General features: G+C 39.4%; 1 protein-coding gene across 2 annotated transcripts in view; it reads left to right on the top strand.

Annotated features, from left to right (window-relative positions):
- The window catches only part of LOC124789457 (MICOS complex subunit Mic60), a 53681-nt gene extending 32113 nt beyond the window's left edge, over window positions 1–21568 (top strand). For both annotated transcript variants that reach the window (XM_047256825.1, XM_047256824.1), the window contains 4 exons: window positions 10770–10998; window positions 14662–14820; window positions 20246–20537; window positions 21004–21568. In XM_047256825.1, coding sequence (XP_047112781.1) covers window positions 10770–10998; window positions 14662–14820; window positions 20246–20537; window positions 21004–21181 — 858 coding nt within the window. In that variant the 3' untranslated portion in view covers window positions 21182–21568. The remainder of the gene's footprint in view (window positions 1–10769; window positions 10999–14661; window positions 14821–20245; window positions 20538–21003) is intronic.
- The last annotated feature ends 2915 nt before the right edge of the window (window positions 21569–24483 follow it).

Genomic DNA, 24483 nt, shown 5'->3' with positions numbered 1-24483 from the left:
CGTTAATTAATATTAATCTAATATTCACCACAGAATATAAAATGAACAATTAAAATATTATTTTTGAAAAAAAAGAAAAAAAAGAAACCTATTTTGTTGACAAATCACGTTATACGTTACACGAAGTCCTGATGTCCCCTACAGGGTACACTTGAATTTCAATACATTTGTCAAAGACAGTTGTAAAATTATTAAAATTGTAATTTCAAATAATTATTCTCTGACTGTTCAGTTGCATTATCCCATATAAGTTATATTGATTAAAATAGAATAAAGTGGTAATAAAATACTTACAAAGAGCCTCTCCTCTGAAAACATGCTTTCTTCTGTCAGCCATTTTCTATTCTGCCTTACAACAATGTCATTAAAGACAATGGTGATGAACTGCTGTTGCATGAGGTGCCGCCATCTCTGAACTTCCTTCAAAAACACTTTTCAGTGTTGCCAAGATGATAAAAGCTCAGGGGAAAAAATATATAATAATGCTATGTGTTATGTCCCCCATAGGGAACACCAGGACTGAGGAGGGTAGAGTGGTGCTGCCTGGACAACAGTTGATTCCATTTGAAGCACAAAAGGATGTAAACTCTGCAGATGTAAATTGAGGCCCACTGTCTCTGACGATTGTTAAGAGAAAACTTTCAGTTGAAACATTTGTGTCAAAGCTTGAATTGCATGCATTGAGGACATACACAAGGAAAACCAAATCTGGCGTTGACCACAAACTGCGAAATCCAAATGTAACTGCCTCTGACTATGGGAAATAGCAACATACTGGGGCCACTCGCTTGCTATGGCAGAATGTGCAGGCTGCCACCATGGTGGCAATGTTGCTGTCAGTCCCTTTCCAACACACATGTTGACGAGCCATGTATTTCACTAACACGCCGTTCCAATGGCCACAGTGAAGCAGATTTGGATCCAGTGCTGGAGGGAGGAGGGAATTATGATCAGAGTCCGGCCATTTTCACACTGACAGTGTGAACTCTGAACTTGCAGGTTTGAGCACCTTCTGGCAATCTGATGGCCATCCTCACTGGACCAGGAGGAGGAACTCTCCAATGCTTTGTTATCGATAGGGAGTGGGGTGACGGCTTCTTCGTCATTGGTGTCCAGGCAGTAGCGTACTTCAAGATTAGAGTCAAAAGAGGAGTCTTGGCCTACCGGCAATCTTGAAAGTAAGTCAGCATTGGCATTGTGAGATGTAGAACAGCACTGGATATTGCAGTAATAACTGGTGAGAAACAAAGTCCATCACAGAATGTGGTGAGCCGATTTTGTGGGGATGTTGACATCAGGTCAGAATAAGAGCAGCAATTTCTGCTGTCAAGAGGATAAAAAGGTACCCATACACGTAGTTGTGGAATTTTTTTTAAAGCGAAGACTATGGCCAGAGCCTTCTTTATAGTCTGTCCGTAGTTGCGTTGGGCCCTTATCAACTCCTTGCAAGACAAAAGTGACAGGCTGTTCCACACTGCCTATGATGCGAGAGAGGACAGCTTGTAATCCGTAATTGGAAGTGTCTGCTGCGATAACCACAGGGCTGGAGGGATCGTAAGTCATGAGACATGTGGGCCAAAGCAGTGCCTGTTTAAGGTCCCTGAAGGGGCGGTTGCATGTCGTGTTCTGATTCCATGCCGCATTTTTATGAGAGACAGTACAGTGGTTCTGCAGTTGTGACAGCATGGAGGTGAACAACTTACAATAATAATTCAGTTGTCCCACCGTAATATGCACTGAAGTTGCTTCACATTTGTCGGAGGTGGTAAGTTCTGCATAGCCTGGACATATTGTGGCTTTGGTCAGATAGCAGTGCCACTGAGAATATGCCCCAAATATTCGACTTGAGGAACGGAAAACTGGCACATCTCAAAGGTACAGAGTAGATTTGCTCCCAGTAGGACAGAAAAAAGAGCACTCAGGTTATCTGCTGGATGCTGGGCAGGCTGACGTGCAATGATGATATCATACGGCTAATTGGCTGCATCCAGCACTTCCCATGTGACGTGTTCCAAATGCTTCTGAAATATCGCTGAGATGTTCACAGTGCCAAAGGGTACGTGATTGTAGTGGAAGAGACTGAAGGGCATGTTTTGCAGTGGAAGAGACCGAAGGGCATGTTGATCGCCAGCAAGTCTCACAATGCCACATCCAATGGAAGCTGTATGCATGCACCCTTGAGATCAATTTTTGCAAATATTTTGCCTGCTGCCAGCCAAGTAAGGATCTCGTCCACCCTTGGGATAATGTAAGATTCAACAGTAGACTGTGGGTTAATGGTGTTCTTGAAGTCACCACATATATGGAAGGAGCCATCCTGTTTGTCAACCAGCACAATGGCTATTGCCCACTAACTGTCGGCAGCTCCACACATAACTTAACCTACGGTGCAAGTGGGACATTCCAAGACCTCAAAGGCAAGGTAATCAGCAGGAGGGTGATGTGGGATTCAAATCCCACAATGCCTGTAGCAGAAAACTCAAAAACCAAACAATACTTCTAGTGAAGAGAGTAGAAGTAAGAATTATCCATGCCGGGCTGGATGCTATTGGTTGCATGATGCATGTCTAGTACCAGAAGTGTCAGAGGTCAAGTCCCACTGAGTCTGTCATCACAGGCTTGTTGATGACAAGGAGGCACATCCTCCATGTTGTGACACCATTTTGGCTGAGGGCTGTGAATTGTCCTGTGACCACCACTATGTTGTTGCTGTAACTGCAAAGGCACTAGTCAAATGTGTGGAGGAGATGGAAGCCCAATTCCCAGTAGGTGTTCCACACTATGATAGTTGAGGTTCAACTGGTGTCCACCTGCAAGTTGGCTGGGTGACTACTGGCGAACACCTGCAGGGGTGCTTGTTGATCCCAGATGGGTAGTACCGTGTGGACATTGAGGACCTCTGGGTCTGCCACATCAGGTTGCTCGACTGGAAGGGGGTACACTTGAGTATAATCCACATGTGTCTTGGAGGGAGCATGGCAGGCCTCTATTTTGTGACCTGTTTTGCCACACGAGGCACATTTGGCACACTGAAGCTGGCACTGTTGTGTAGGATGCACGATGAAAGAGTGAATGCAAGAGGGCAACTACTGAGGGCTGTAGGCTGAGAATGCTGGTTTACTGTGAGGGGAAAACTCTGCAGAGTGGGGGAGCTACTGGGTTGGTGGGTGGGCAGCAATGTAGACGTGAGACGGATTGCAGGGATGCTGATGCATGAAGGGACTGCTTGAATACTCAAATGATCAAAAGACAATAATCAAACATGGGTCTCTCAACTTCAGTAAGTCCATTCAAAGTCCCTCATCTAGGGCATGCACCAAGATCTTGTCTTGAATGAAAGACACAGCATACAACTGTTGACAGATATCATTTGTGCACTGTAAATGGCTATCCCAAGAGCCCTTTGAACGTCATGATCCACTACCGATACAGTAGCCCCTGTTGCTTACGCCGTGCTGCTGCAACATGCCCCTGAGAGTCAAAATATTCTTGCAAGCAAAATTTCAATTCCTCATGTGGCAGGGCATGCAGATCATTTTCAGGCTTAACTGGTGAACAAGGTGATAGACCGCTGGTCCGATGTAGATGAGGAGGAAGGCCTGACAATGGGCATTGCCAGAAATATCTTAAGCCATAAAATGCTGCCCATGTCAGGCCATATAATTTGCACTAGGTTCCAGTTTCCTGTCAAAGGCCGAAAATAGCGGAGGAACTCCACAGAGGCCTTTAGCTGCAGAGTCCATTCGAGAAAAGTGTTGTGATCCATCAGCGGATGCTGTGGTAATGTCCACCATTGTGTTTACCAGCCACTGTATGAGATGTGCATATCTCACAGGAAGAGCATCATCTGTTGCATCACATTGAGGGGTTCAAGGAACCAGGTGTTCGGCCATAGGGAAGCAAGATGATCAGACCTACCTGTTGAACTGGTGGGAGCGAAGAACAAAAGAAAGCACTCACGACCTCCTGGATCCAAAGAAAACTGTGTCCCCAACTGTTATATCTCATGTAGTGAAGTGCTCGAGAAACAAGGCATTCCAAAGCAACAGAAGGAAGGTTTATTAAACACAACAGAATGTTAGCTAAACAAAAAACTACTTCCTATAAAACTTAATAGCTTACTTTCACAGACTTCTATCAATCATTTGCCTGAAAAACAACAAAGTTAATTAAGATGAAGGGATGTAAAAACTAATGTAACAAAGTTTCCCAGTGGGAGGAAGGAGTGTATTCGGTGGCAGCAGCTACTGGAAGTTACTTCTTGGAAATGACATTGGAGAGGTCCAAAATTCTGCAGCAGTGTATCCATCCAGGCTCCGATTGAAGGGCCAGTATTAGCCAGCACATGAGTGGCCCAGAGTGGCGGTGGAAAGCTGCCCAAGAGTGGAGCTTCGTCTCTATGAGTAACCAGTGCACGGAGTTATACTTCTGGATCTATTTCCGCGCTCATGGCTCGGCGGAGGGAAATAGATCCCCAGCGAGGAGGGCCTGTAGTTGTGCTTACTCCACCATTTATTGGTTGCAATATGACAATCGCCAGCAGCCGAAGTACTGGGAGGTGACACCTTGTAAGTACACAGGTACATGATGCTTTTCCATCTGCACGGTTGCCAGTCCTTCAGGCATACTGGGTGGAATATGATAGTACATGTTTTGCTTGTATTTTAGTGATAATCGGGGATATTATCCAAAATGTAGTGGCAGTGCCATTCATGTTTGTGCGCCTCCCAGCTACATGATGCTCCTTCCATTACTTGTTTTCCACCCAGACATCCCAATATCATATTACTCTACCAGTCTGTCATGTGATCCATCTTGACACACTAACCACCTGTCTGTGATACATAAGAGTGGACTGATAGTAGAAGATGCAAAAGTTCAAGCACAGCTGAAGATCAATTGAATTCATTTCTGTGGCTGTCATATAAAAAGTTTATTAATGCTGATACTGTGTATGGAACAACTGAAGTGCATTCTTTTCTTCATGACAGTTTTATCGCATTCACTTAGGATGTTGTTGGTGGTGGGCCTTGCTTGTCTGTTTCTTGCTTACAGTTGTGAGTTGTCATCACTGGTGGTAGTGACAGATTTTGCATAAACAAACGAGAGACATAATTTGCAGGATACACAGTTTCTTTATGCGCAAAGTGTGTGTATGCACATACCACAACTGTCATGTGGTAATAGCAACAAATCAGTCCCTGTCCAAGCCTCGACCTACCCGAATTGTCATTGTTCGTAAATCAGACTATAATAAAGTGCGTGCTAGCTGAATGGTCTAACTTATGCTTATAAACACAATGACTGATATTTGGTGTGATTCGTCCATGTTTTTGTGGTGGTTTTTAATGTGGCCCTTAGATATAGGAAATCTTCTGAAAGATAAAATTTTGCTACTCCCACCACATAATCCAGTTCCAGTCAACAAGAAAATAGTCTGCACTAACTTTGTTCTTAATAGGACAACTTCTAGGCGGCCTTAAAATTATATGTAGATATTATTTTTGTTTCTCACCATGTAGCAGAGATGCTGAGTCAACAAAAAACTTTGACAATTAAAGCTTTCAGCCATTGGCCTTTGTCAACAATACACACACACATGCACGCACACCCACTCATGCTAACGCAACTCACATACACGACTGCGGTCTCAGGCAACTTTATTTTTGTTTGATGGTGGTTTATTTTTCTCTATCTCCACCCATTCATTTGTTACTCTTAAGAGAAATTTATGGGTACCTCTAGGGTGCTGTAGCACTTGTTAAATAATATTCTGAATTGAAATTTGAAAATAATCTCTCTAAATTTTTCACATTTTCCAAGAAATTTTAGAAAATATTCTGTTTTCATTAAAAATGCGCACCATTTATATAACAGAAACATGTTTTTATTTTCATGTTCTACTGAACCAAAATATCACATGATTGAAGAGACATTGAATGTTATTTTTTTCCCAAGAAAGAATGCCATATGTCAGCAGTTGGGTATTTTTTAGGTTCTTGAGTTTCATCTTTTGTGAGGATGTTCTTGTAATTAAGGACCTTTCTGCACACGACAGTCTTCTGAACGTTTTCAATTCCACTTTTGTAACTAAGATCAGTCTTTAGTGTTGAGGAATCATTGTTGATGAAGTCAGTGGCAATTGATAGTCTCCTGAAGAGAGCTTTTGTACCAAGAATTACAATAGATGAGAATTCAGTGTTTTTGAAGAAATAAAAATGACTTTCACTGTTGGATCATCATCAAGTAAGGATAGAGTAACAGATTCAGGAATTGGAATAGAGAAATAGATTCAGGAACTGTGTACCAGAGGGTTGGAAAATCTTTTTGCAGCAGCTGTACTGATTTCAAGATAAATTACCAGCTAATGCATAAATAGGAAATCATATTAAGATACTTTAATTACTTGTAATGACCTAAATCAGACTCGTGTGCTCTCTAGCCAAAATATTCTTGGTGATTTTAGTTGTATGGGCTTCTGGTCAAGGCCCAAGGCTCATTTCTCTTCCTTGGACCACCACCCAATGCCCAAAAGTTTTAAAGGACACAAATGCCAATCATAAAAGCTGGCATTGCAAGAATATTCTTATTAAAGAGTTCTTTCCACAAGATAAAAAAGAGGTATATCTTGAATATGAAAACTGTCTGTATCATCCACGTCCGTTACTGTCCCTGGTACATGAAACAGTTTCCTGGTATATGAAACAATGCCCTATTCTTTGGAAAGTGGCCAGTTAACTACAAAAGCAAGAATTCTTGTTGATTTTCCTCAAGATTTCTCAATTTTTTTTGGAAAAGTGTCATGTCTGAACTATCTAACAATACCATCTGATGATAAGCTTCGAAGTTTCAAATTTTGCAGGCAGCTAAAGATTGCTATTTGCTGGTGATCTGACCAGAAAAAGCTGATGTATGCCACTGAGAGTATATAGCATCAGATGGTAATGTAGAATTGAAACTAATTTTTTTATGTAATTTAATTATCTTCTGGGATTGAATTTAACTGTTGCCTAGGGTATGTTCCTCATTATTGATAACCCAACTGCAGATTCCTTTTAACTTTTTTGTGTTTATTGCTTTGAATAAATACTGAAGTTTGATGACAGTCTTCAGTTAAAATTTCTGTAATCCTCCCTGAATTACACAGTTCTGAACACATTTTAACATTTTGCACCAAACTAAGTAATGCTGAATTCTCCATCAGAGGCTCCCCAAAAACAGCTATCCCAAGCTGATTACAGTAACTGCTGCATGGTCTCTGCCACACAACCATATGTATTAACAGTCAGAATTTTACAAAGCATTATTATGTCAATTTCATCTAACAAGTTACAGTCGAAAATTAGTGTTTTGTGAAAAGTTTGCTACAACATAATATTTTACAAAACTAAAGCAAATTTTGATATGAGGTTGGTTGGATTGCATTTTAACATGAAAATTAATGAATTAACATTGTCAATCAGTCATATTACAAAATTTCTTAATTACATTATAATTACAATATCATTTATGTTACTAACATTTGCTTGATGTCTGCGTGCATTGTAGAAAATTATACATTCAGCACTTTTAAGATAAAGAAATAATAATACAGAGCGCATGATTCCTGGAATGGATGGTAAAGAAAACGTTCTGGAATGTTCTGTGGAAGTGAAACTACATCAAAAGGAATGATGTGAAAGTCAGCATTATGTCTGCATGATTCTAAAACAGATAAGTTCATAGACAAATGGAAATAGATGGTGAACGAAGTAGCAGTCGCCTGTAGCATGTGTGTACACTATGTGACTGATGAATCATGTTGATCATAAGTCCTGGTACTGGTAACTGTATAAGTTGTTTCTTGTCTAGTATATCACAATGAGCAAATTGAAACAGCTTTGCAAGAATGTGATGAAGGCAGGAGAGGCACAAGAGATCACAGTAAAACTTTTTTTCTCTGTTTGTACAGACACCATATAGTCAACCTGTATGGCTTGCTGTTGTATCAGTACAAAATACTTGTATTGTGTCCATTATATGCCACTTTTTATTGTCCGCCCAAGATTCATCAAAATGAACAGTGTTTCTATTCTGACACTGGAAAGTTCTGATCACTTCTCAAGTGACAATATTTGAGAACTCAATCAAAATTATCCTGTTACTTGGACATCTCTCCCACTTGAATCCCACTGCATGATACAGTCTCTTTAGTATGTTATCACCCCAGAGAAATTGAATTCTTCTCCTGACTGTTATGTGGAGCTTTTTGGCACTATAGGCATTTTTCTTCACTAAGCTGTAGTGCAACATAATGTCTCTGTCCTGTACTGTCTGCATTACCACTTGAAACTTTTGAATTCTTCAGATCTTGGGACACTTTTACCAGAAGTACTAAGAGAAGATTCACCAACAGAAATTCCCTTTTCCAAATTTGTGTAAAAGAGTTCTCTCAGAAATACCAGCATAATTGGCAGCACACGGACAACAATGTTTCAGTAGATATTTCAAATTTTTTGTCTTAGCATCCTGATAATATTTTATTATGTTCCCCTGTCTTCTCTGTGAATCACTGTCCCACCTTGTGTCCTGAAGACACAGAGGAGGTGGAAGAAATAAAGCTACAGACTTCTGATTTCAAAGTTACTGAATTAAACTCTGTGCTCTGTAAATGAGAAACAAAACAGCAGAATAACATAGATGTGCGCTAATGAAAGAAACTCAATGAGTGTGAATGGGAATGGTCAAACAGTTGTCGAACATAAGCCGTGTTTGATGTGGTGGAGATAAATATTGATTGACAGCAGTTTTGACAATACGGCAGATGTTTATATTAATGTCTCGCTGTGGATGTTTAGTGAAAGAGTTTTGCTACAATTTATCTCACTGTATCGGGAGTTTTCACAACTGTTAAAACTACAATCAAGGATAAAAACAAAATAGCACTTGCAGTTATCAAAATGGTAAAGATGTTGTCTTTCTCAGCCATATGTTACGCAGGAACGGGTTAAGAAGAAAATTGATATTCTGCACACAAGTAAACAAGTGGGAGTATAATAAAATTAAAAATCTCTGATTCTTTCAAAGACAGGGTATGATATATGTTACTATGTTGTTGTACTTTAATGTACTGTCATAGAGGACCAAGTAGAAGAGAATAAATTTTCACATAGTTGTCTTCTTTTTCAACACGAGGGCAAAGGAACTTGGTCATCAAACGTTTCAGAGTCCATTCAGAGAAAGTTGATACAGTCATCTGGTTCTGAGTGTAATATTTCCTTTAGCAGATTTCATGGGTATATTTATCTCTCAATTCCAACTGTTCCCTGGACCACTGCCGTGTTTTATTTTTCGTCTTTATTCACAGTCCTAAAGTCAATGCAAGAAATGCTTTGTCTACATTGGTATCTACTCTCACTAGCATGAAAATACTTCACAGAATGAACAGTTTCAGCCACAGTAGTGAAGTCAGATTGACAAACTTTGTTGTTATGTTTACTGATTTGTCAGACAAATCCATGGATAGAAATGATCAAATTTGACAAACAAGTTTGTTTTATCATTTGTAGGTGTCATAACACTGCCAGGTTGGGAACTGTAGTATTCCCATAGTATTTCAAAGTTGAGATTTACTTGAACCTATTAATACTCAGTGTTATTGTTTGTCTTCAGCTAAATGTACCGACACTTCTTGCACACATTTCCCATGTATTCTTCAAAACTATTACATTAGTCTCCCCAAATACTTCAGTCTTTGTGTCATGGTCGGAAATGCAACTTACAAATTCAGAATTCAACACTATTATGGAAAGGTAAGTTGCTACTCACCTTATAGCGGAGATGCTAAGTCACAGATAGACACAACAAAAAGACTGCCACAAATAAAGCTTTTGACCAGTAAGGCCTTCATCAAAAATAGATCACACACACACACACACACACACAACTCGCAAGACTGCAGTCTCGAGCAACTGGTGCATGATGGGAGTGGTGAGCATGAGATGTGCCTGCTTGTGTGTATGAATGGTGTTTATCTCTCTTGTATTGATGAAGGCTCTGGCTAAAATCTTTATGTAAGTGTCTTTTAATTGTGCCTGTCTGCAACTTAACGCATGTTCTTTATGGTAAGTAGCAATCTTCATTTTCCTTAATTGTCAATAAGAAAGTGTACATCACAGAACTTTCACAGTGCTTAAACACACCATGGACATGTCAGTACTGAACTGCTGTGGCACTTGAGCACAGCAAATTTTGGCCACTGTGACAGCCTGCACGATTCAGATGATTATTAATAATCTAAAGTTATGATTTCATCATACTCAAATACTGAGAAATGGTGATGATTTATGTATGCAGGAAAATTCCAAAACTGAAAGTTTCAGATCCAAGTGAGAAAAGTATTATATGTATTTTCTGAGAAAACTACTAGTGGTATTTTGTAAATTCTTCTTAGAATAAGGAAAGATAAATTAAATTGTTGTTGCCTTTCCTTGATAATTTTCTGCTATGTATGTTTGTTTATTTACTGTTGTGTAAGCTTCCTGAAAAAGAAAGGATTCCTTTCTTTCCTTATTTTGCAGATTTTGTTTTTCTACTTTGTTCTTACTTTTTGCAAATTTTCCATTTTCTCATTCATAAGCAGTAAATGATTTATACAGTTTCAAATTTTATCAATGGGAGTAAATTTGTTTTATAGCTGCAGTAGAGATAGATGCCCATAACACATTTTCCCTTATGTCTCTCTCTATTTGCAAGTTGCTGCAGTTGTGACCAGATACTGTCTGTTGCAGTCTCTCGGTCTGAAAGCAGAGGCAGAGCGCGAACTCCGCATGCAACTGAAGCGACAGGCGGAGGCCCACAGTGACCACCTGCATGATGCCTTGGCGCTGCGGGAAGTGGAACTGTCCCGTAAATATCAGCGCACAGCAGATGAGAGGATCGCAGAAGAACAGGCCAAGTACAAACTGCAGATTGCCTCGATGATGGGACGACTAAAAGGCCTTGAGACAGCTCTCAGAGGTGGGTTATATTGCCTGTCATTGTAATAAGGGTGTAATTCAGGAATTAACGGTCCTTTGGCATAGATTCATCATCATCATCATTTAAGACTGGTTATGCCTTTCAGTGTTCAGTCTGAAGCATAGTCCCCCTTATAAAATTCCTCCATGATCCCCTATTCAGTGCTAACATTGGTGCCTCTTCTGATGTTACGCCTATTACTTCAAAATCATTCTTAATCGAATCCAGGTACCTTCTCCTTGGTCTACCCCGACTCCTCCTACCCTCTACTGCTGAACCCATGAGTCTCTGGCTAACCTTGCTTCTCCCATGCGTGTAACATGACCCCACCATCTAAGCCTGTTCGCCCTGACTGCTACATCTATAGAGTTCATTCCCAGTTTTTCTTTGATTTCCTCATTGTTGACACCCTCCTGCCATTGTTCCCATCTACTAGTACCTGCAATCATCCTAGCTACTTTCATATCCGTAACCTCAACCTTATTGTTAAGGTAACCTGAATCCACCCAGCTTTGGCTCGCATATAACAAAGTTGGTCGAAAGATTGAATGGTGCACAGATAACTTAGTCTTGGTACTGACTTCCTTCTTGCAGAAGAGAGTAGATCGTAGCTGAGCGCTCACTGCATTAGCTTTGTTACACCTCGCTTCCAGTTCTTTCACTAAGTTGCCATCCTGTGAGAATATGCATCCTAAGTACTTGAAATCGTCCACCTGTTCTAACTTTGTTCCTCCTATTTGGCACTCAATCCATTTATATCTCTTTCCCACCGATATTACGTTCGTTTTGGAGATGCTGATCTTCATACCATACTCCTTACATTTCTGATCTAGCTCTGAAATATTACTCTGCAAACTTTCTGTCGAATCTGCCATCACAACTGAGTCATCCGCATATGCGAGACTGCTTATTTTGTATTCACATATCTTAATCTCACCCAGCCAGTCTATTGTTTTCAACATATGATCCATAAATAATATGAACAACAGTGGAGACAGGTTGCAGCCTTGTCTTACCCCTGGAAGTACACTGAACCATGAACTCAATTTACCGTCAACTCTAACTGATGCCTGACTATCCATGTAAAGACCTTTAATTGCTTGCAAAAGTTTGCCTCCTATTCCATAATCTCGTAGAAGACAATAACTTCCTCCTAGGAACCCGGTCATATGCCTTTTCTAGATCTATAAAGCATAGATACAATTCCCTGTTCCACTTGTAACACTTCTCCATTATTTGCCGTAAGCTAAAGATCTGGTCCTGACAACCTCTAAGAGGCCTAAACCCACACTGATTTTCATCCAATTTGTCCTCAGCTAATACTCGCACTTTCCTTTCAACAATACCTGAGAAGATTTTACCCACAACGCTGATTAAAGAGATACCTCTGTAGTTGTTACAATCTTTTCTGTTTCCATGTTTAAAGATTGGTGTGATTACTGCTTTTGTACAGTCTGATGGGACCTGTCCCAACTCCCAGGCCATTTCAATTATCCTGTGTAGCCATTTAAGACCTGACATTCCACTGTATTTTATGAGTTCCGACTTAATTTCATCCACCCCAGCCGCTTTATTGCACTGCAATCTCTTGACCATTTTCTCCACTTCCTCAAATGTGATCCTATTTCCATCATCATTCCTATCCCATTGTACATCAAAATCTGAAACATTACTGATCATATTTTCAACTACATTGAGCAGCTATTCAAAATATTCCCTCCATCTGCCCAAGGCATCAACAGGATCCACCAGCAGTTTTCCTGCCCTGTCCAAAATACTTGTCATTTCCTTCTTACCTCCCTTTCGAAGACTGCTAATTACTCTCCAGAATGGTTTTCCAGCAGCTTGACCCAAAGTCTCCAACCTGTTTCCAAAGTCTTCCCAAGATTTCTTCTTGGATGCTGCAATTATCTGTTTGGCTTTGTTTCTTTCTTCAACATAACTTTCTCTGTCTACCTGAGTTCTAGTATTTTCCTTTTACAGGCTGCCTTGACTGTGTCATTCCACCAAGCTGTTTGCTTCATCCTACCTTTACACACTACTGTTCCAAAGACATTCTTTAGCCCCTTCTAGTACTGTGTCCCTGTACCTTGTCCATTCCTTTTCCAGTGACTGTAATTGACTACATTCAACTAACTGGTACCTTTCTGAGATCACTGTTATGTCAAATGCTAAAATAATGGACAATGATTAGCCTACATAGAGAAATAATGTAAGCTTCACTTTTCTAACTGACAAGTATTTTTGTTATTAATCTGTATTTTTGTTAGGAATATAGATTAATAACAAAAATACTTGTCAGTTAAAAAAGTGAAGCTTACATTATTTCTCTATGTAGGCTAATCATTGTCCATTATTTTAGCATTTGACATTTCTTTCCATAAGATTTAGGATTTCTGTCTCATAGTCAGCTGTGTCTCGTTCATTAAACATGTAGCTACAGGCCTTTTACACCTTTGCATTACTGCTGAAACATTTTTCCTGTCAGGAGCTCTTACTTTCGTTAAAATGTAAAAACCAGGACAAGGCAGTAAATTGAGTGATCAAAAATTTACCATCTAAATCGATTCAGCAAGCCTCTGCTTGTAATTGTTGTGATGATGACTATTGGTGTGAAGAAGCAGAATGCCCCGAAAAAGGTATTCGACACTTATGATTTTGGATTGCTAGTCACTGTTGTTTAGGATGTCCCAATATTGATCCGCATTGATCACAGCATTTTTTCACTTGAAATCTGTCAGAGGAAAAGCCTTATGATCATAGAAAACTGTTGCTGTGAATTTCTGTAGTAATAGTTTGCTTTAATTTTCAGTTTTGGGGGTATTACGTGCTGACGCCACTCAAGTAATTAGTATCTAGCATATGTCTTTAGGTAATACACCCATGCCTCATCATCAGTAATGAATGGAACAGCAAATGTATTTGCATCTGTATGAAATAAAATGTCAGTGCTGAAGCCATTACCTATTATGTATCTATTACTCAGTTATCAAGGAACCCACAATGCACAAAGTTGGCTACAGCCAAGATATTTGGACACAAGTTCACCGAACAAAGAACAAGAAATTTTTGGGAGAGGAATGTGTAATGTGTCTCAGTGGTGACTGACAGCTGAATAGTGTTTCGTATTGCACACTTGTTCTAAATTTTTGAACATTGCACAATGTTTTCACTAATTTCTTTTGTTCATTACTGTATCACCGTACTTGTCCTTTAGTTAACACTAAATTTCTGCAGGTTTGCAGCGTCAGTATATTAAAAAAAAAACAAAAACAAAAAAAAAAAAAAAAAAAAAAAACTGTGGTTTCACAGTCAGTAGAAATTTGTATCAAATTTTTGTATTCTAGCAAGGGAGTGAGAGGTATAGATGTGGGTTATAGGCTGTGAAAAAACACACACACACACACACACACACACACACACACGCACACACGCACACACACACCCACCACCACTCATGTTCATAATCCCACTGTGTGTGTGTGTGTGTGTGTGTGTGTGTGTGTGTGTGTGTGTGTGTGTGTGTGTGTGCGCGAGAGAGAGAGAGAGAGAGAGAGAGAGAGAGAGAGAGAGAGATCATAATGATCACTTTTGTGTCCCTAGTTTGACAATCTGCTTTGTGAGATCTAAGGCAGTAGAACTGACGTTAATGTATGTTCAAAGCACGTGCCGAAGCTGACAAAAAGGCAGCCCAGGCGCAGCTGCTGTGGAGTGCTGCACAATCCCTCCACTCCGCTCTCAAGGCTGGTGTTCCTGGTGAACCTTGGACACGGCAACTCCGCCCTCTGGAGGACGATGTACTTGCTCTCAGGAAAGCGGCAGGTATGCAAAATATCTGTGACTGCTTATAAAATTGTCTGTGTGTGACCATGAAAATATCAAACCTTAATGAAACGGGAATGGAAATATGTTGGTGGAATTAAATAATTTGAGGAGTGATGTTAAAGGCAAATGTCACGACGCAACCTTAGATCCCACATTCCTCCTGGCCACAATCTTGGCTAGACCCATGTCTCACACCCGCCTCCACCCCTGTCCCACAGCCCCAGTGACGCTCGTCCTGCACTCGGGCCCTTTCCTCCACACTCCCCCACTTCCTCTTCCTCTGTTCTTCTGTGACATAATGCTGACTCCTATTGTCTGCAGCCAGAACGAGCTCGCTGGTGCCACATTCCTGTCCCATGGACCCATTTTCAGTCACCTTTCTGCAAGTCTTCCCCCTGCCCTCCTCGTCCTTTCTTCCCTTGTCCACTCCACCAGACAAAACCTTAATGACAACATCAGTGAGATAACGCAAAATATCTCGTGGAATGCAAAAATGGAATGACCATTTTTTGTATGCAGAGTGCACTCCACACAGGAGCCTGGAACCTGAATGTAGTTGATGTACCAAAATTATTTTAATTTTATCAATGCATTCCACTGTTGACGGCAGTTTCAGAGACACAGGTTAACTTTTTAAATTTTATTTTATTGATACCAGAGTAGTAATGATACTGTGCAGGCAGTTGTAAATAATTTTATGTTGTGTGATGATGACAGGTTGTTTGAAACTGTTATGAATAAAAGATTATTTCATCAGCAGTTCTTGGTGGTTCATAAATGAGTTGTGAGGAACTATTAACGACAACAGTGGTTTTGCAAGTGATACATCAGTATTAATTTAATGTAATAGTGCAGAAAGGACTTATGGTCTCTTATGTGAATATATTCGATACAATCGACAAATGGATCAAATTAAATAGGTTTAAACTTAACATCGCAAAAACCTGTATGATGTTGTTTGAAACCAAATATTCAGAATGCTGGGAGATTAAAATGAATCATAACAATCAATTGATGAAGCAGCTAATGTGGTGGAGCTCCTTGGATTAAATTAGTAAAATAATGTAAGCTGGATTACATATTGGTGAAGTCGTAGCTAACAAATTAAGCAGTTTTGTACATACTAGCAAATCCTACTGACACCTTTGCACAAAAAATAGCATATTGTAGCTGTCCCCACATTACACAGTTATAAAATCATGATGTTCTTCCTCAGCAGACTAAAATTATTTGGAGAAAGTCACTTCGGTCACTCTTAAAATGCAAGAAACAAAGATAATTTTTATGCTTACCCCACAGATTAAATTTTATGCTCAGAGTCCACAGTATGCAGATGAAAATATACACTAAATTAATAGCCAAAAAATGCTTATAAGAAGTTAAATCCTCTAAAAATAAGGCTACAGGACTTTCCCTTTTTCCTAGAAGAATTCATGTTGGATGAACTGACATTTTTAGAATTGTGCAACGTGATACTGGATTTATTATGTAACTTTTTCCATAACATAACTGTGTTAGTGCAAGAAAAATGGAAATTCATGGATGGAGCAATACATAAAATAAGGGAAGGGCAATGACTCACCTGTAGCGGATTAGTGTGTGGAACACAGGAACACATAACAAAAAACAATATTTACACTACCTCTTGAGCATTAGCTCTTTCTGGTAAAATTATATGCATGCTTACACTCACGCACACACAGACACCCAAAGCACACTCTCGTGATCATGGCAAGACTCCTTTCCTTTCTCTTATTTTATGCAGAACTGTATTAGTATTAAGTTACTATTGTCAGAATTTGTTGTAATTTGATTGTGTTTCTGTTTTATAACAAATTATTGGCATGTGTTCTCTATGTGATTCAGAGGATTTAGATATGTACCTAGAGACAAATAATTCACAATTCTGATAGGAGTATAGGCAGACACTTGTGTGCCAACTGGCATTCACACATCACAGCAACTTCTGCTGAAACTAGTGAAATCGAACTTAGCTGTTTTTTTTTTTTTTTTTAATATATATATATATATATATATATATATATATATATATATATATATATATATATATATATATATATATATGTGTGTGTGTGTGAATGAAAATGCTTTTAATCACCAAAAAAATATAAGCACCTTTGACAGCTTTCTAAACAATTATTAGAAGCTTACATGCCTGTGTATGGGTCTGGCTCTTTTGTAACCTACTCAGAAACCCATCATTTGAGCCATATGCTCTATATTTAGTTGGCAGAGTTCATAAATATTTTTAAAAATGTCTAAAATTACTCATTCATTCATTCACACATTATGCTCTATGAATCGTATCATGGAGGAGAGGCAAACAGATTTAACATTGGGGATGCTGGACAAAATGTCAATGAACAAAATGTGATAATGACATGCAGACTAAATATGGAACACAATCTGCTGTCAGCTTCCACAGATGTAAACAGTAATTGCTCCAGTTTCCTGATTTTAGTCCTTTAGCACACCTGATGAAAACTTGTTTTGTAGCTGAAACATTTGTGCATGCTTGACATGGTCATCTGGTTGTTTGCCCTAGAACATTTCCTCCAATATTTTCAGCTTTTTAAATTTTGCTCAGTGTGTATAAGTTAAGTGTAGCTGTTGTTCCAAAATTATGAATAGTGCTGTTAACGTGGTGATTACTAGTGTCTTTCTTAAAGTGCATAATGGATTTTTAGTAGTAGTCAACAGATTTAGAGAGGCTCACCAATATTCTATAAACAGATTTTTACTAGAAACTCAATCATTGTTTTTGATTATTATTATTATTATTATTTATTATTGTTATTACTATTTTGAATTCTCAAGAATTCAGCCAGGTGGCTTTGTCTAAAGGCACAATATTTCGACAAGCAGACTTCTTGCCACCTTCAGGTATTACTGACGAGTGAGTGGTACCTTCTGAGTGCTCGCTCTCTGCACCCCCACCCCCCTACTCCTCCCGCCTGTGCCTCCAGATGTGGACCTGGTGTGGTGATGGAGGAAGCATGACATCAGGCCTTGATCCAGGGCCTTCAGAAGTGCCACAACTGGCAACTGATGCGGATGTCTGCTGGTGAGGTAACTGCTTCCTCATCTTCTTCGTTTATCATCTTCTTCTTATCTTCATTTATCATGGTGGAAGCAGACTTCCACGTAGACTGCTGCTGTGCTGTAGTAATGCTCAAGACTATGTCCCAGGCCTTACTTAACTGAAACCAACTGTCCTTATTTATTAATCTGTCATGCAGTCGTGTTTGTATAGTTTATACATTCGTAGACTCCCTGTTTCTGGAGGCCTAGGATCCTTGACAGATCCTAATAATGTTTTCATCTTGGTTGGTAGGTAGAACACACACCTGATGTTGTAACTGTTCATATGTGACATGGCCTATGTTACAGCAACCGCCAGATACAATGTGTCTTAATGCAGAAGAAGCCAAGACCACAGCCTGCTGAAGACAAAGATAAACTGGTTGTAACAGTGATTATTCCATATGTTGGGAACACATCAGCAAAAATCAGAAGAATACTCCAGAAACACAACGTCAAGTGCATGTTCTGTCCACCAACCAAGTTGAAAATCTCATTAGGGTCTATCAAGGATGCTCTAGGAGTCTGGATGACAACACCAAGTTCTTGCAACAATCCAACACCTTCTGGGACTGTATTCTCAAGAATAATGTCCCAGAAGTCATCATTCACGGTATGTCTGTGGGAGAAGCACCGCTCTGCTACAGTGAACTTTGTCGGCTAAGAGTTGTCTGTGTGTTGTTTATGCTCATTGCATCTCTCCTTTACTGTCCAGATAGACTGGCCTATATACATTTTCCCTCGCTGGCAAGGGATGTGGTAGACCTCCAGTTTCATTCTCCTAGATCATCCTTGATAGATCCTAATAAGATTTTCAACTTGGTTGGTGGACAGAACACACACTTGACATGTTTCTGGAATATCCTTCCAATCTTTGCTGATGTTTTCCTGACATATGGAATAATCACTGTCACAACCAGTTTATCTTTGTCTTCAGCAGGCTGTGGTCTTGGCTTCTTCTGTGTTAAGGCACATTGTATCTGGCAGTTGCTGTAACGTAGGCCATGTTCCATATGAACAGTTACAGCAACACATCAGGTGCGTGTTCTGCCTGGCAACCCAGACGAAAACATTATTAGGATCTGTCAAGGATCCTAGGCCTCCAGAAACAGGGAGTCTACCACATACCTTGCCAGTGTGGGAAAATGTATGTAGGCTAGTCTATCCAGCCAATACAGGACAGATGCAATGAGCATAAACAACACACAGACAACGTTAATCCAACAAAGTCCACTGAAGCAAAGGACTACTTCTCCCACGGACATACCATGAATTATTATGATACAAAGTTGTTGCAACAATCCAATACTTTCTGGGATTGTATTCTGAAAGAAGCTGTAGAGATCGCATTGCATGATGGACTAATAAATAGGGACAGTGAGTTTCAGTTAAGCAAGATCTGGTCCCAGTGTTGAGCATGACCAGAGTACAGCAGTAGTCAACGTGGAGGTTGACTTCCATCATCATAAATGAAGAAGACGAAGAAGAATTGTTGCCACACCAGCATAGATACGCATTGAGCACTGGCCGTGGCACTTCTGAAGCCCATGGATCAACAGCCAACACTGTGCTTCCCCCACCACTGCACCAGATCCACACCAAGAGGTGCCAATTAGAGGCAGTGGGAGGGAGGGGGAAGAGGGGAGGGGAGAGGGTACAAAGGCGGCACCCAGCAGATACTACTCAGTCATCAGTAATGCCTGTAGATGGCAAGAATTTGGTTTGTTGAAATATCGCATCTTTTAGACAACGCCACCTGAGAACCAGTAAAGATTTTCCTACATCAGGAAAACTTTAAACCACACATTGTTATTATTACTATTTGGCTCTTTTGTGTAGTCTGAGAATGATTCATATTTTGTGCAATTCCACCCCACCCCCACCCCATCCCACCCCCAACCCCACCCCCACCCCTCCCCCAAATATTGTGCTGCAGCTGAGGATTGAGCTTGCATGGAAATAGTATATAAGCAAAAAGCACTTGCTGTCACACACTATTAAGCAAAAACCACTTGCTGTCACACACTATTATCTTTAATTTAAAAAAAAAAATATTTCTCTCCCCCCCCTTGATATTTGCCATACTTAGTTCCAGGAACTGGAGATAACACTGAATATCTTTGGTTACCTCTGTTATTACAATTCTCATTTCACACTTTGTTGAATTGTTTGTGCACATTTTTCTTAAATATGATAGAATTTCTTATTAACAATAGCAGTGTTTATGGATTGTGTGAGTAGACTGTCAGTCTTTTAGATGTAAAAATAATTTAAGTAGAAGATGCTGTACATATGTTCTGAACCAGGCTTGGTTTTGTAGTTGAAGGAGATGAGCTTGTGGAAGCTGTGTTGGCAGCCATTCCGAAGGAAGCCGTCTCTCGAGGTGTCTATCCGGAAGACGCTCTGAGGGAAAGGTTCCTCAAAGTGGAGCGCATCGCTCGGCGCCTGGCGCTTCTGCCCGAGAGTGGAGGGTCACTGCCCCTCTACTTCTTTTCTTATCTGCAGAGCCTCTTCCTCATAAATGCAGTGGACCCCATACCCCAAGCAGAATTATCTGATGAACCAGTTAACCTGGCCCATTTGGATACTTTTGATATACTGCAAAGGGCGAGGTATGAAAACTAGGATTAAGATGATTATGATGATGTAATATTGTGGAACAAAATTTACATTGGAAATTACTTCTTCAGTTACCAGGCAATGTTGCTTTCTACTTCTGTCAAAAATTTATAGCAACTTACTGGTTTTACATGTTGTTTATTATGTAATAGAAAAAGTGCCTTTCCTATTTACACTTGTAACAACTAAATTCTTAGTTCTGTCTGACCATTACTTACTCACATGAAGCAAAACTTGAAGTACTGCTGATAGATGTACGTAAAACTAAGTTAGCTTTTTTCTGTTTTTTATATACGTGTGTATCAGCAGTATTTGGTACTCTACCTCCTTAAACTAAGTACAGGCTATCTATTCTGCCTCCTTGTACTTTAAGTTTTCTCAGGTAAATGTTCCATTTGCTACAAATGCTTGCTTATATTACTCACAGATAGTCTGATGTAATTATGTGCTTAATTTCAGATATTGGTTGGACAGAGGCAACTTCACACAGACACTGAAATATATGAATTTACTGAAAGGAGCTTCAAGGCAGATTGCCAGTGATTGGATGAATGAAACTAGAATTTTGCTGGAAACTCAGCAAGCTGCTGGAACATTGTTGGCACATGCGGCAGCAGCAGGGCTGATTCATCTGTGAATAGCAAATATGGAGTTGAATGCATGAGTATTGTTAATGTCTAGTGTAATGTCATGAAATTGTTGCATTTCCTTCTCTGTAAATGCCATTCTGAAATTTTTATGAAGTTTTTCATATTTTTTGCTGTTTCTGCATATCTCACATTCATTCCACAATTATTAGCCAGCATTTGTGACAGTGCTAGCAACGAAGTTCATATTTTTTTGAACATTTCTGGTTACATATGAATTAACTCCTTCTGTGGGCGAATGTAAATAACTGTCGTCAAGAAAATATCATGTTTTGTACAGTTTGTATGTATGTTTTTCTAGAACATCTTGTAAAACTGTGATTTTGGAGAACAGACTGTAACTATATAATATGTAAATACAGCTAAGATAAAACTCATACCAACATGACACTCACTTATTAAAGTAAAAATCGCAGGATGCATGTGACAGAGTGTTCCAGTAACTACATCTTTGCTTACAAACAAACATGAAGGTGATAGAGAAGCAACATTTCAAAAGTAGTATATAGCCAATCAAATTAGTGACAAGTTTACAGTAACAAAATCAATTTTATTAAATTATGACTGTTCCCTTTTTTGAGAGTGCATGGTGTGAGAAAGTTTTATATTTTATTTTTCAGTTAATTTTGTTTGGAAGAGTGAAAAATATGTATCTGCATTCATCAGTTTCTTAGACTGAAATATGAACAATAGAGGACTGCTGTAAGCAATCACATTGGACTTGCCAAAGTGGCTTTTTTAATTAAAAAAAAGTATTGTAGCATTTAATCATCATCATCATCATCTTGGACAGTTTCCAGCCACTGGCTGGGTCTGTCGGGAACACAAGCCTCTCCACCGTGTTCTGTCTTTCCACCATTCCCCCTCTTCCACCTTCGTCCAGTTCTCTCCTCTTCTCATCACACATTCCTTCACTCCCTTCACCCATCTATCTCTTGGTCTTCCTCTGGGCCTCTTCCCCTCCAGTTGCAGATCAAACATCCTCTTTGGAATTCTTCCCTCATCCATTCTCTTCATGTGTCCATACCACTGCAGTCTTGATTTTTCTATCCTGTCCTGTACTGGTTCCTCCTTTAGTCTTTCCCTCACATACAAATTTCGCAATCTGTCTCGTCTTGTTACACCCAACCTGCTCCTCTGGAACTTCATTTCACTAGCCTGTATTCTACTTTTGTCGCTTTTGTGCATTACCCATGTCTCACTTCCGTATGTCAATATGGGGACAAAGTAGGTTCGGTATATAATTCCCTTGGATTTCTGTGGCACCTCCTTGCTCCAAATAAACCCCCTAATGCATTTGTAGAACTGCCCTGCTTTTCTGCATCTTTCATTTATTTCCATTGCGTTTCCCCCCTTACTTTCAATCACACTTCCCAGGTACTTGAAGTTCTCTACCACTTGTAGTTTTTCCCCTCCACAAGTTATATCCACATTTGGCCTATTCTTCTTCCTTGTTGTGACGATTATTTCACTTTTCTTTGCAGAGAAATGCATTCCATATTGTGCTGCCGTTGCCTCCCATGCATCTAACTGCTCTTGCACCTCCTTCACGCAATTTCCCCATAACATCAGGTCATCGGCAAAAAGCACTGCTTTCATTTTATGATCTCCAATTGCATCTGATACTTGCTGTAGGATTTCATCCATAACAATAATAAACAATAAAGGCGAAAGTGCACTTCCCTGTCGCAGCCCATTTTCCAGCTTGAACCATGCAGTACGTTCCCTCCCCACTTTCACACAACTCTCACTTCCCTCATACATTTTTCTGACTTTTCGTGTAATCTCTTCATCTATCCCTTTTGCGTTCAGCACATCCCAGAGCTTGTCCCTACAGATACTGTCATACGCCTTCTCAATATCCAAAAAGGCCATGATTAAGTCCTTCCCGTACTCATAGTGCCTTTCCTGCAGTTGCCTTACCGCAAGTTGCCTTGTAGCATTTAATCCTTTTGTTAATTCCATGAGTCGTGTAGGCTAAGTGAAGGAAAAATTATTTGTCATTATAAAATATTTGGGTATTGGAAAGATGTAGATAGAGGTAAAGATTCCTGAAGAGTGGAAAACAATGTGAATCCACCCACTACATAGAAAAGGAGACAAATAAAACATCAAAAATTACAGAGGAGTGTCACTTCTCTCAGTGGCATACAAAATATTATCAAAAATTCTCATGGACGGAATGGTAGGAACTTTAGATATTCAATTGGAAGAATATCGGGGAGGTTTTCGAAAGGGGAGATCCTGCACAGAACAGATTTTTAGCCTAAAATAATACTTTGCTACAGAATGTTAAACAGCAAACCTATAATAGTAGCATCTATTGATTAAAAAAATATTGATTTGGTAGACTGGAAGACAGTAGATAAAATCATTAGAGAATCTGATGTTAGAGCAAAATTAGCAAACAAATTCACGAACTCTTAACAAAGACAGTATCTAAAGTTAAATTTAGGGGAGAACTATCTCAGCCATTTGAAATAAAAACTGCTATTAGACAAGGGGATGGTTTATCACCTTTACTGTTTAACTGTGTTGTAGAAAAAAAAAGTAAGGGTCTGGAATTTGGAGCTAAAGAATAACAAAATTGAATCAATGATTCTCGGATGGAAAACAAATGGAATGAATGTAAACAGCCTGGCTTTTGCAAATGATTTTGCAGTACTTTCACAAAATATGATTGACATAGTTATCCAAATAAATCTTCCAGAAGAAATAGCGAATAGAACTAGAGTCAAAATTTCAGCTGAAAAAAAACAAAGTTCATGACAAACACAAAAATTGCACCAAAATTCATAGAAACACAAATAGGTAAAATGTAAATTCAAATATCTTGGTGAAACTATACTACATAATGGACTAGGAAAATTTGCAGTAGATGTAAGAGTTAACAAAATGGAGGGAGCATATGGTTCAACAAAGAATATTTACGACAAGAAATGCATATCCAGAAAAACCAAACTAAAACACTGTACCACAGTGGTGCAACCAGAATTTTTATATGCATGTGAATGCCTAACAATGAACTATAAGCTTGACAGAAGAGAGGTACCTGAAAGATGGAAAGTTAGAAAAATAAGGGATGCAATAAAAACTACAGATGCCTGGAAATTTAGAAGTAATGAGGAGATCTACAAAAATATATAGAAAATATCACAAGTAATGGCTAAAACAAGATTAACCTTTTTTGGACACATCTGCCAAATGAATGAGAACAGGTTCATGAAACAAATATTCCTGTATTTCTTTAAGAAAAAAATTGACGATGGCATGGATTACAGAAGTAAGGAAA

The sequence above is a fragment of the Schistocerca piceifrons genome, chromosome 3 (assembly GCF_021461385.2).
Source record: "Schistocerca piceifrons isolate TAMUIC-IGC-003096 chromosome 3, iqSchPice1.1, whole genome shotgun sequence".
Classification (NCBI taxonomy): domain Eukaryota; kingdom Metazoa; phylum Arthropoda; class Insecta; order Orthoptera; family Acrididae; genus Schistocerca; species Schistocerca piceifrons.
This window is presented reverse-complemented; position numbering and strand designations above follow the sequence as displayed.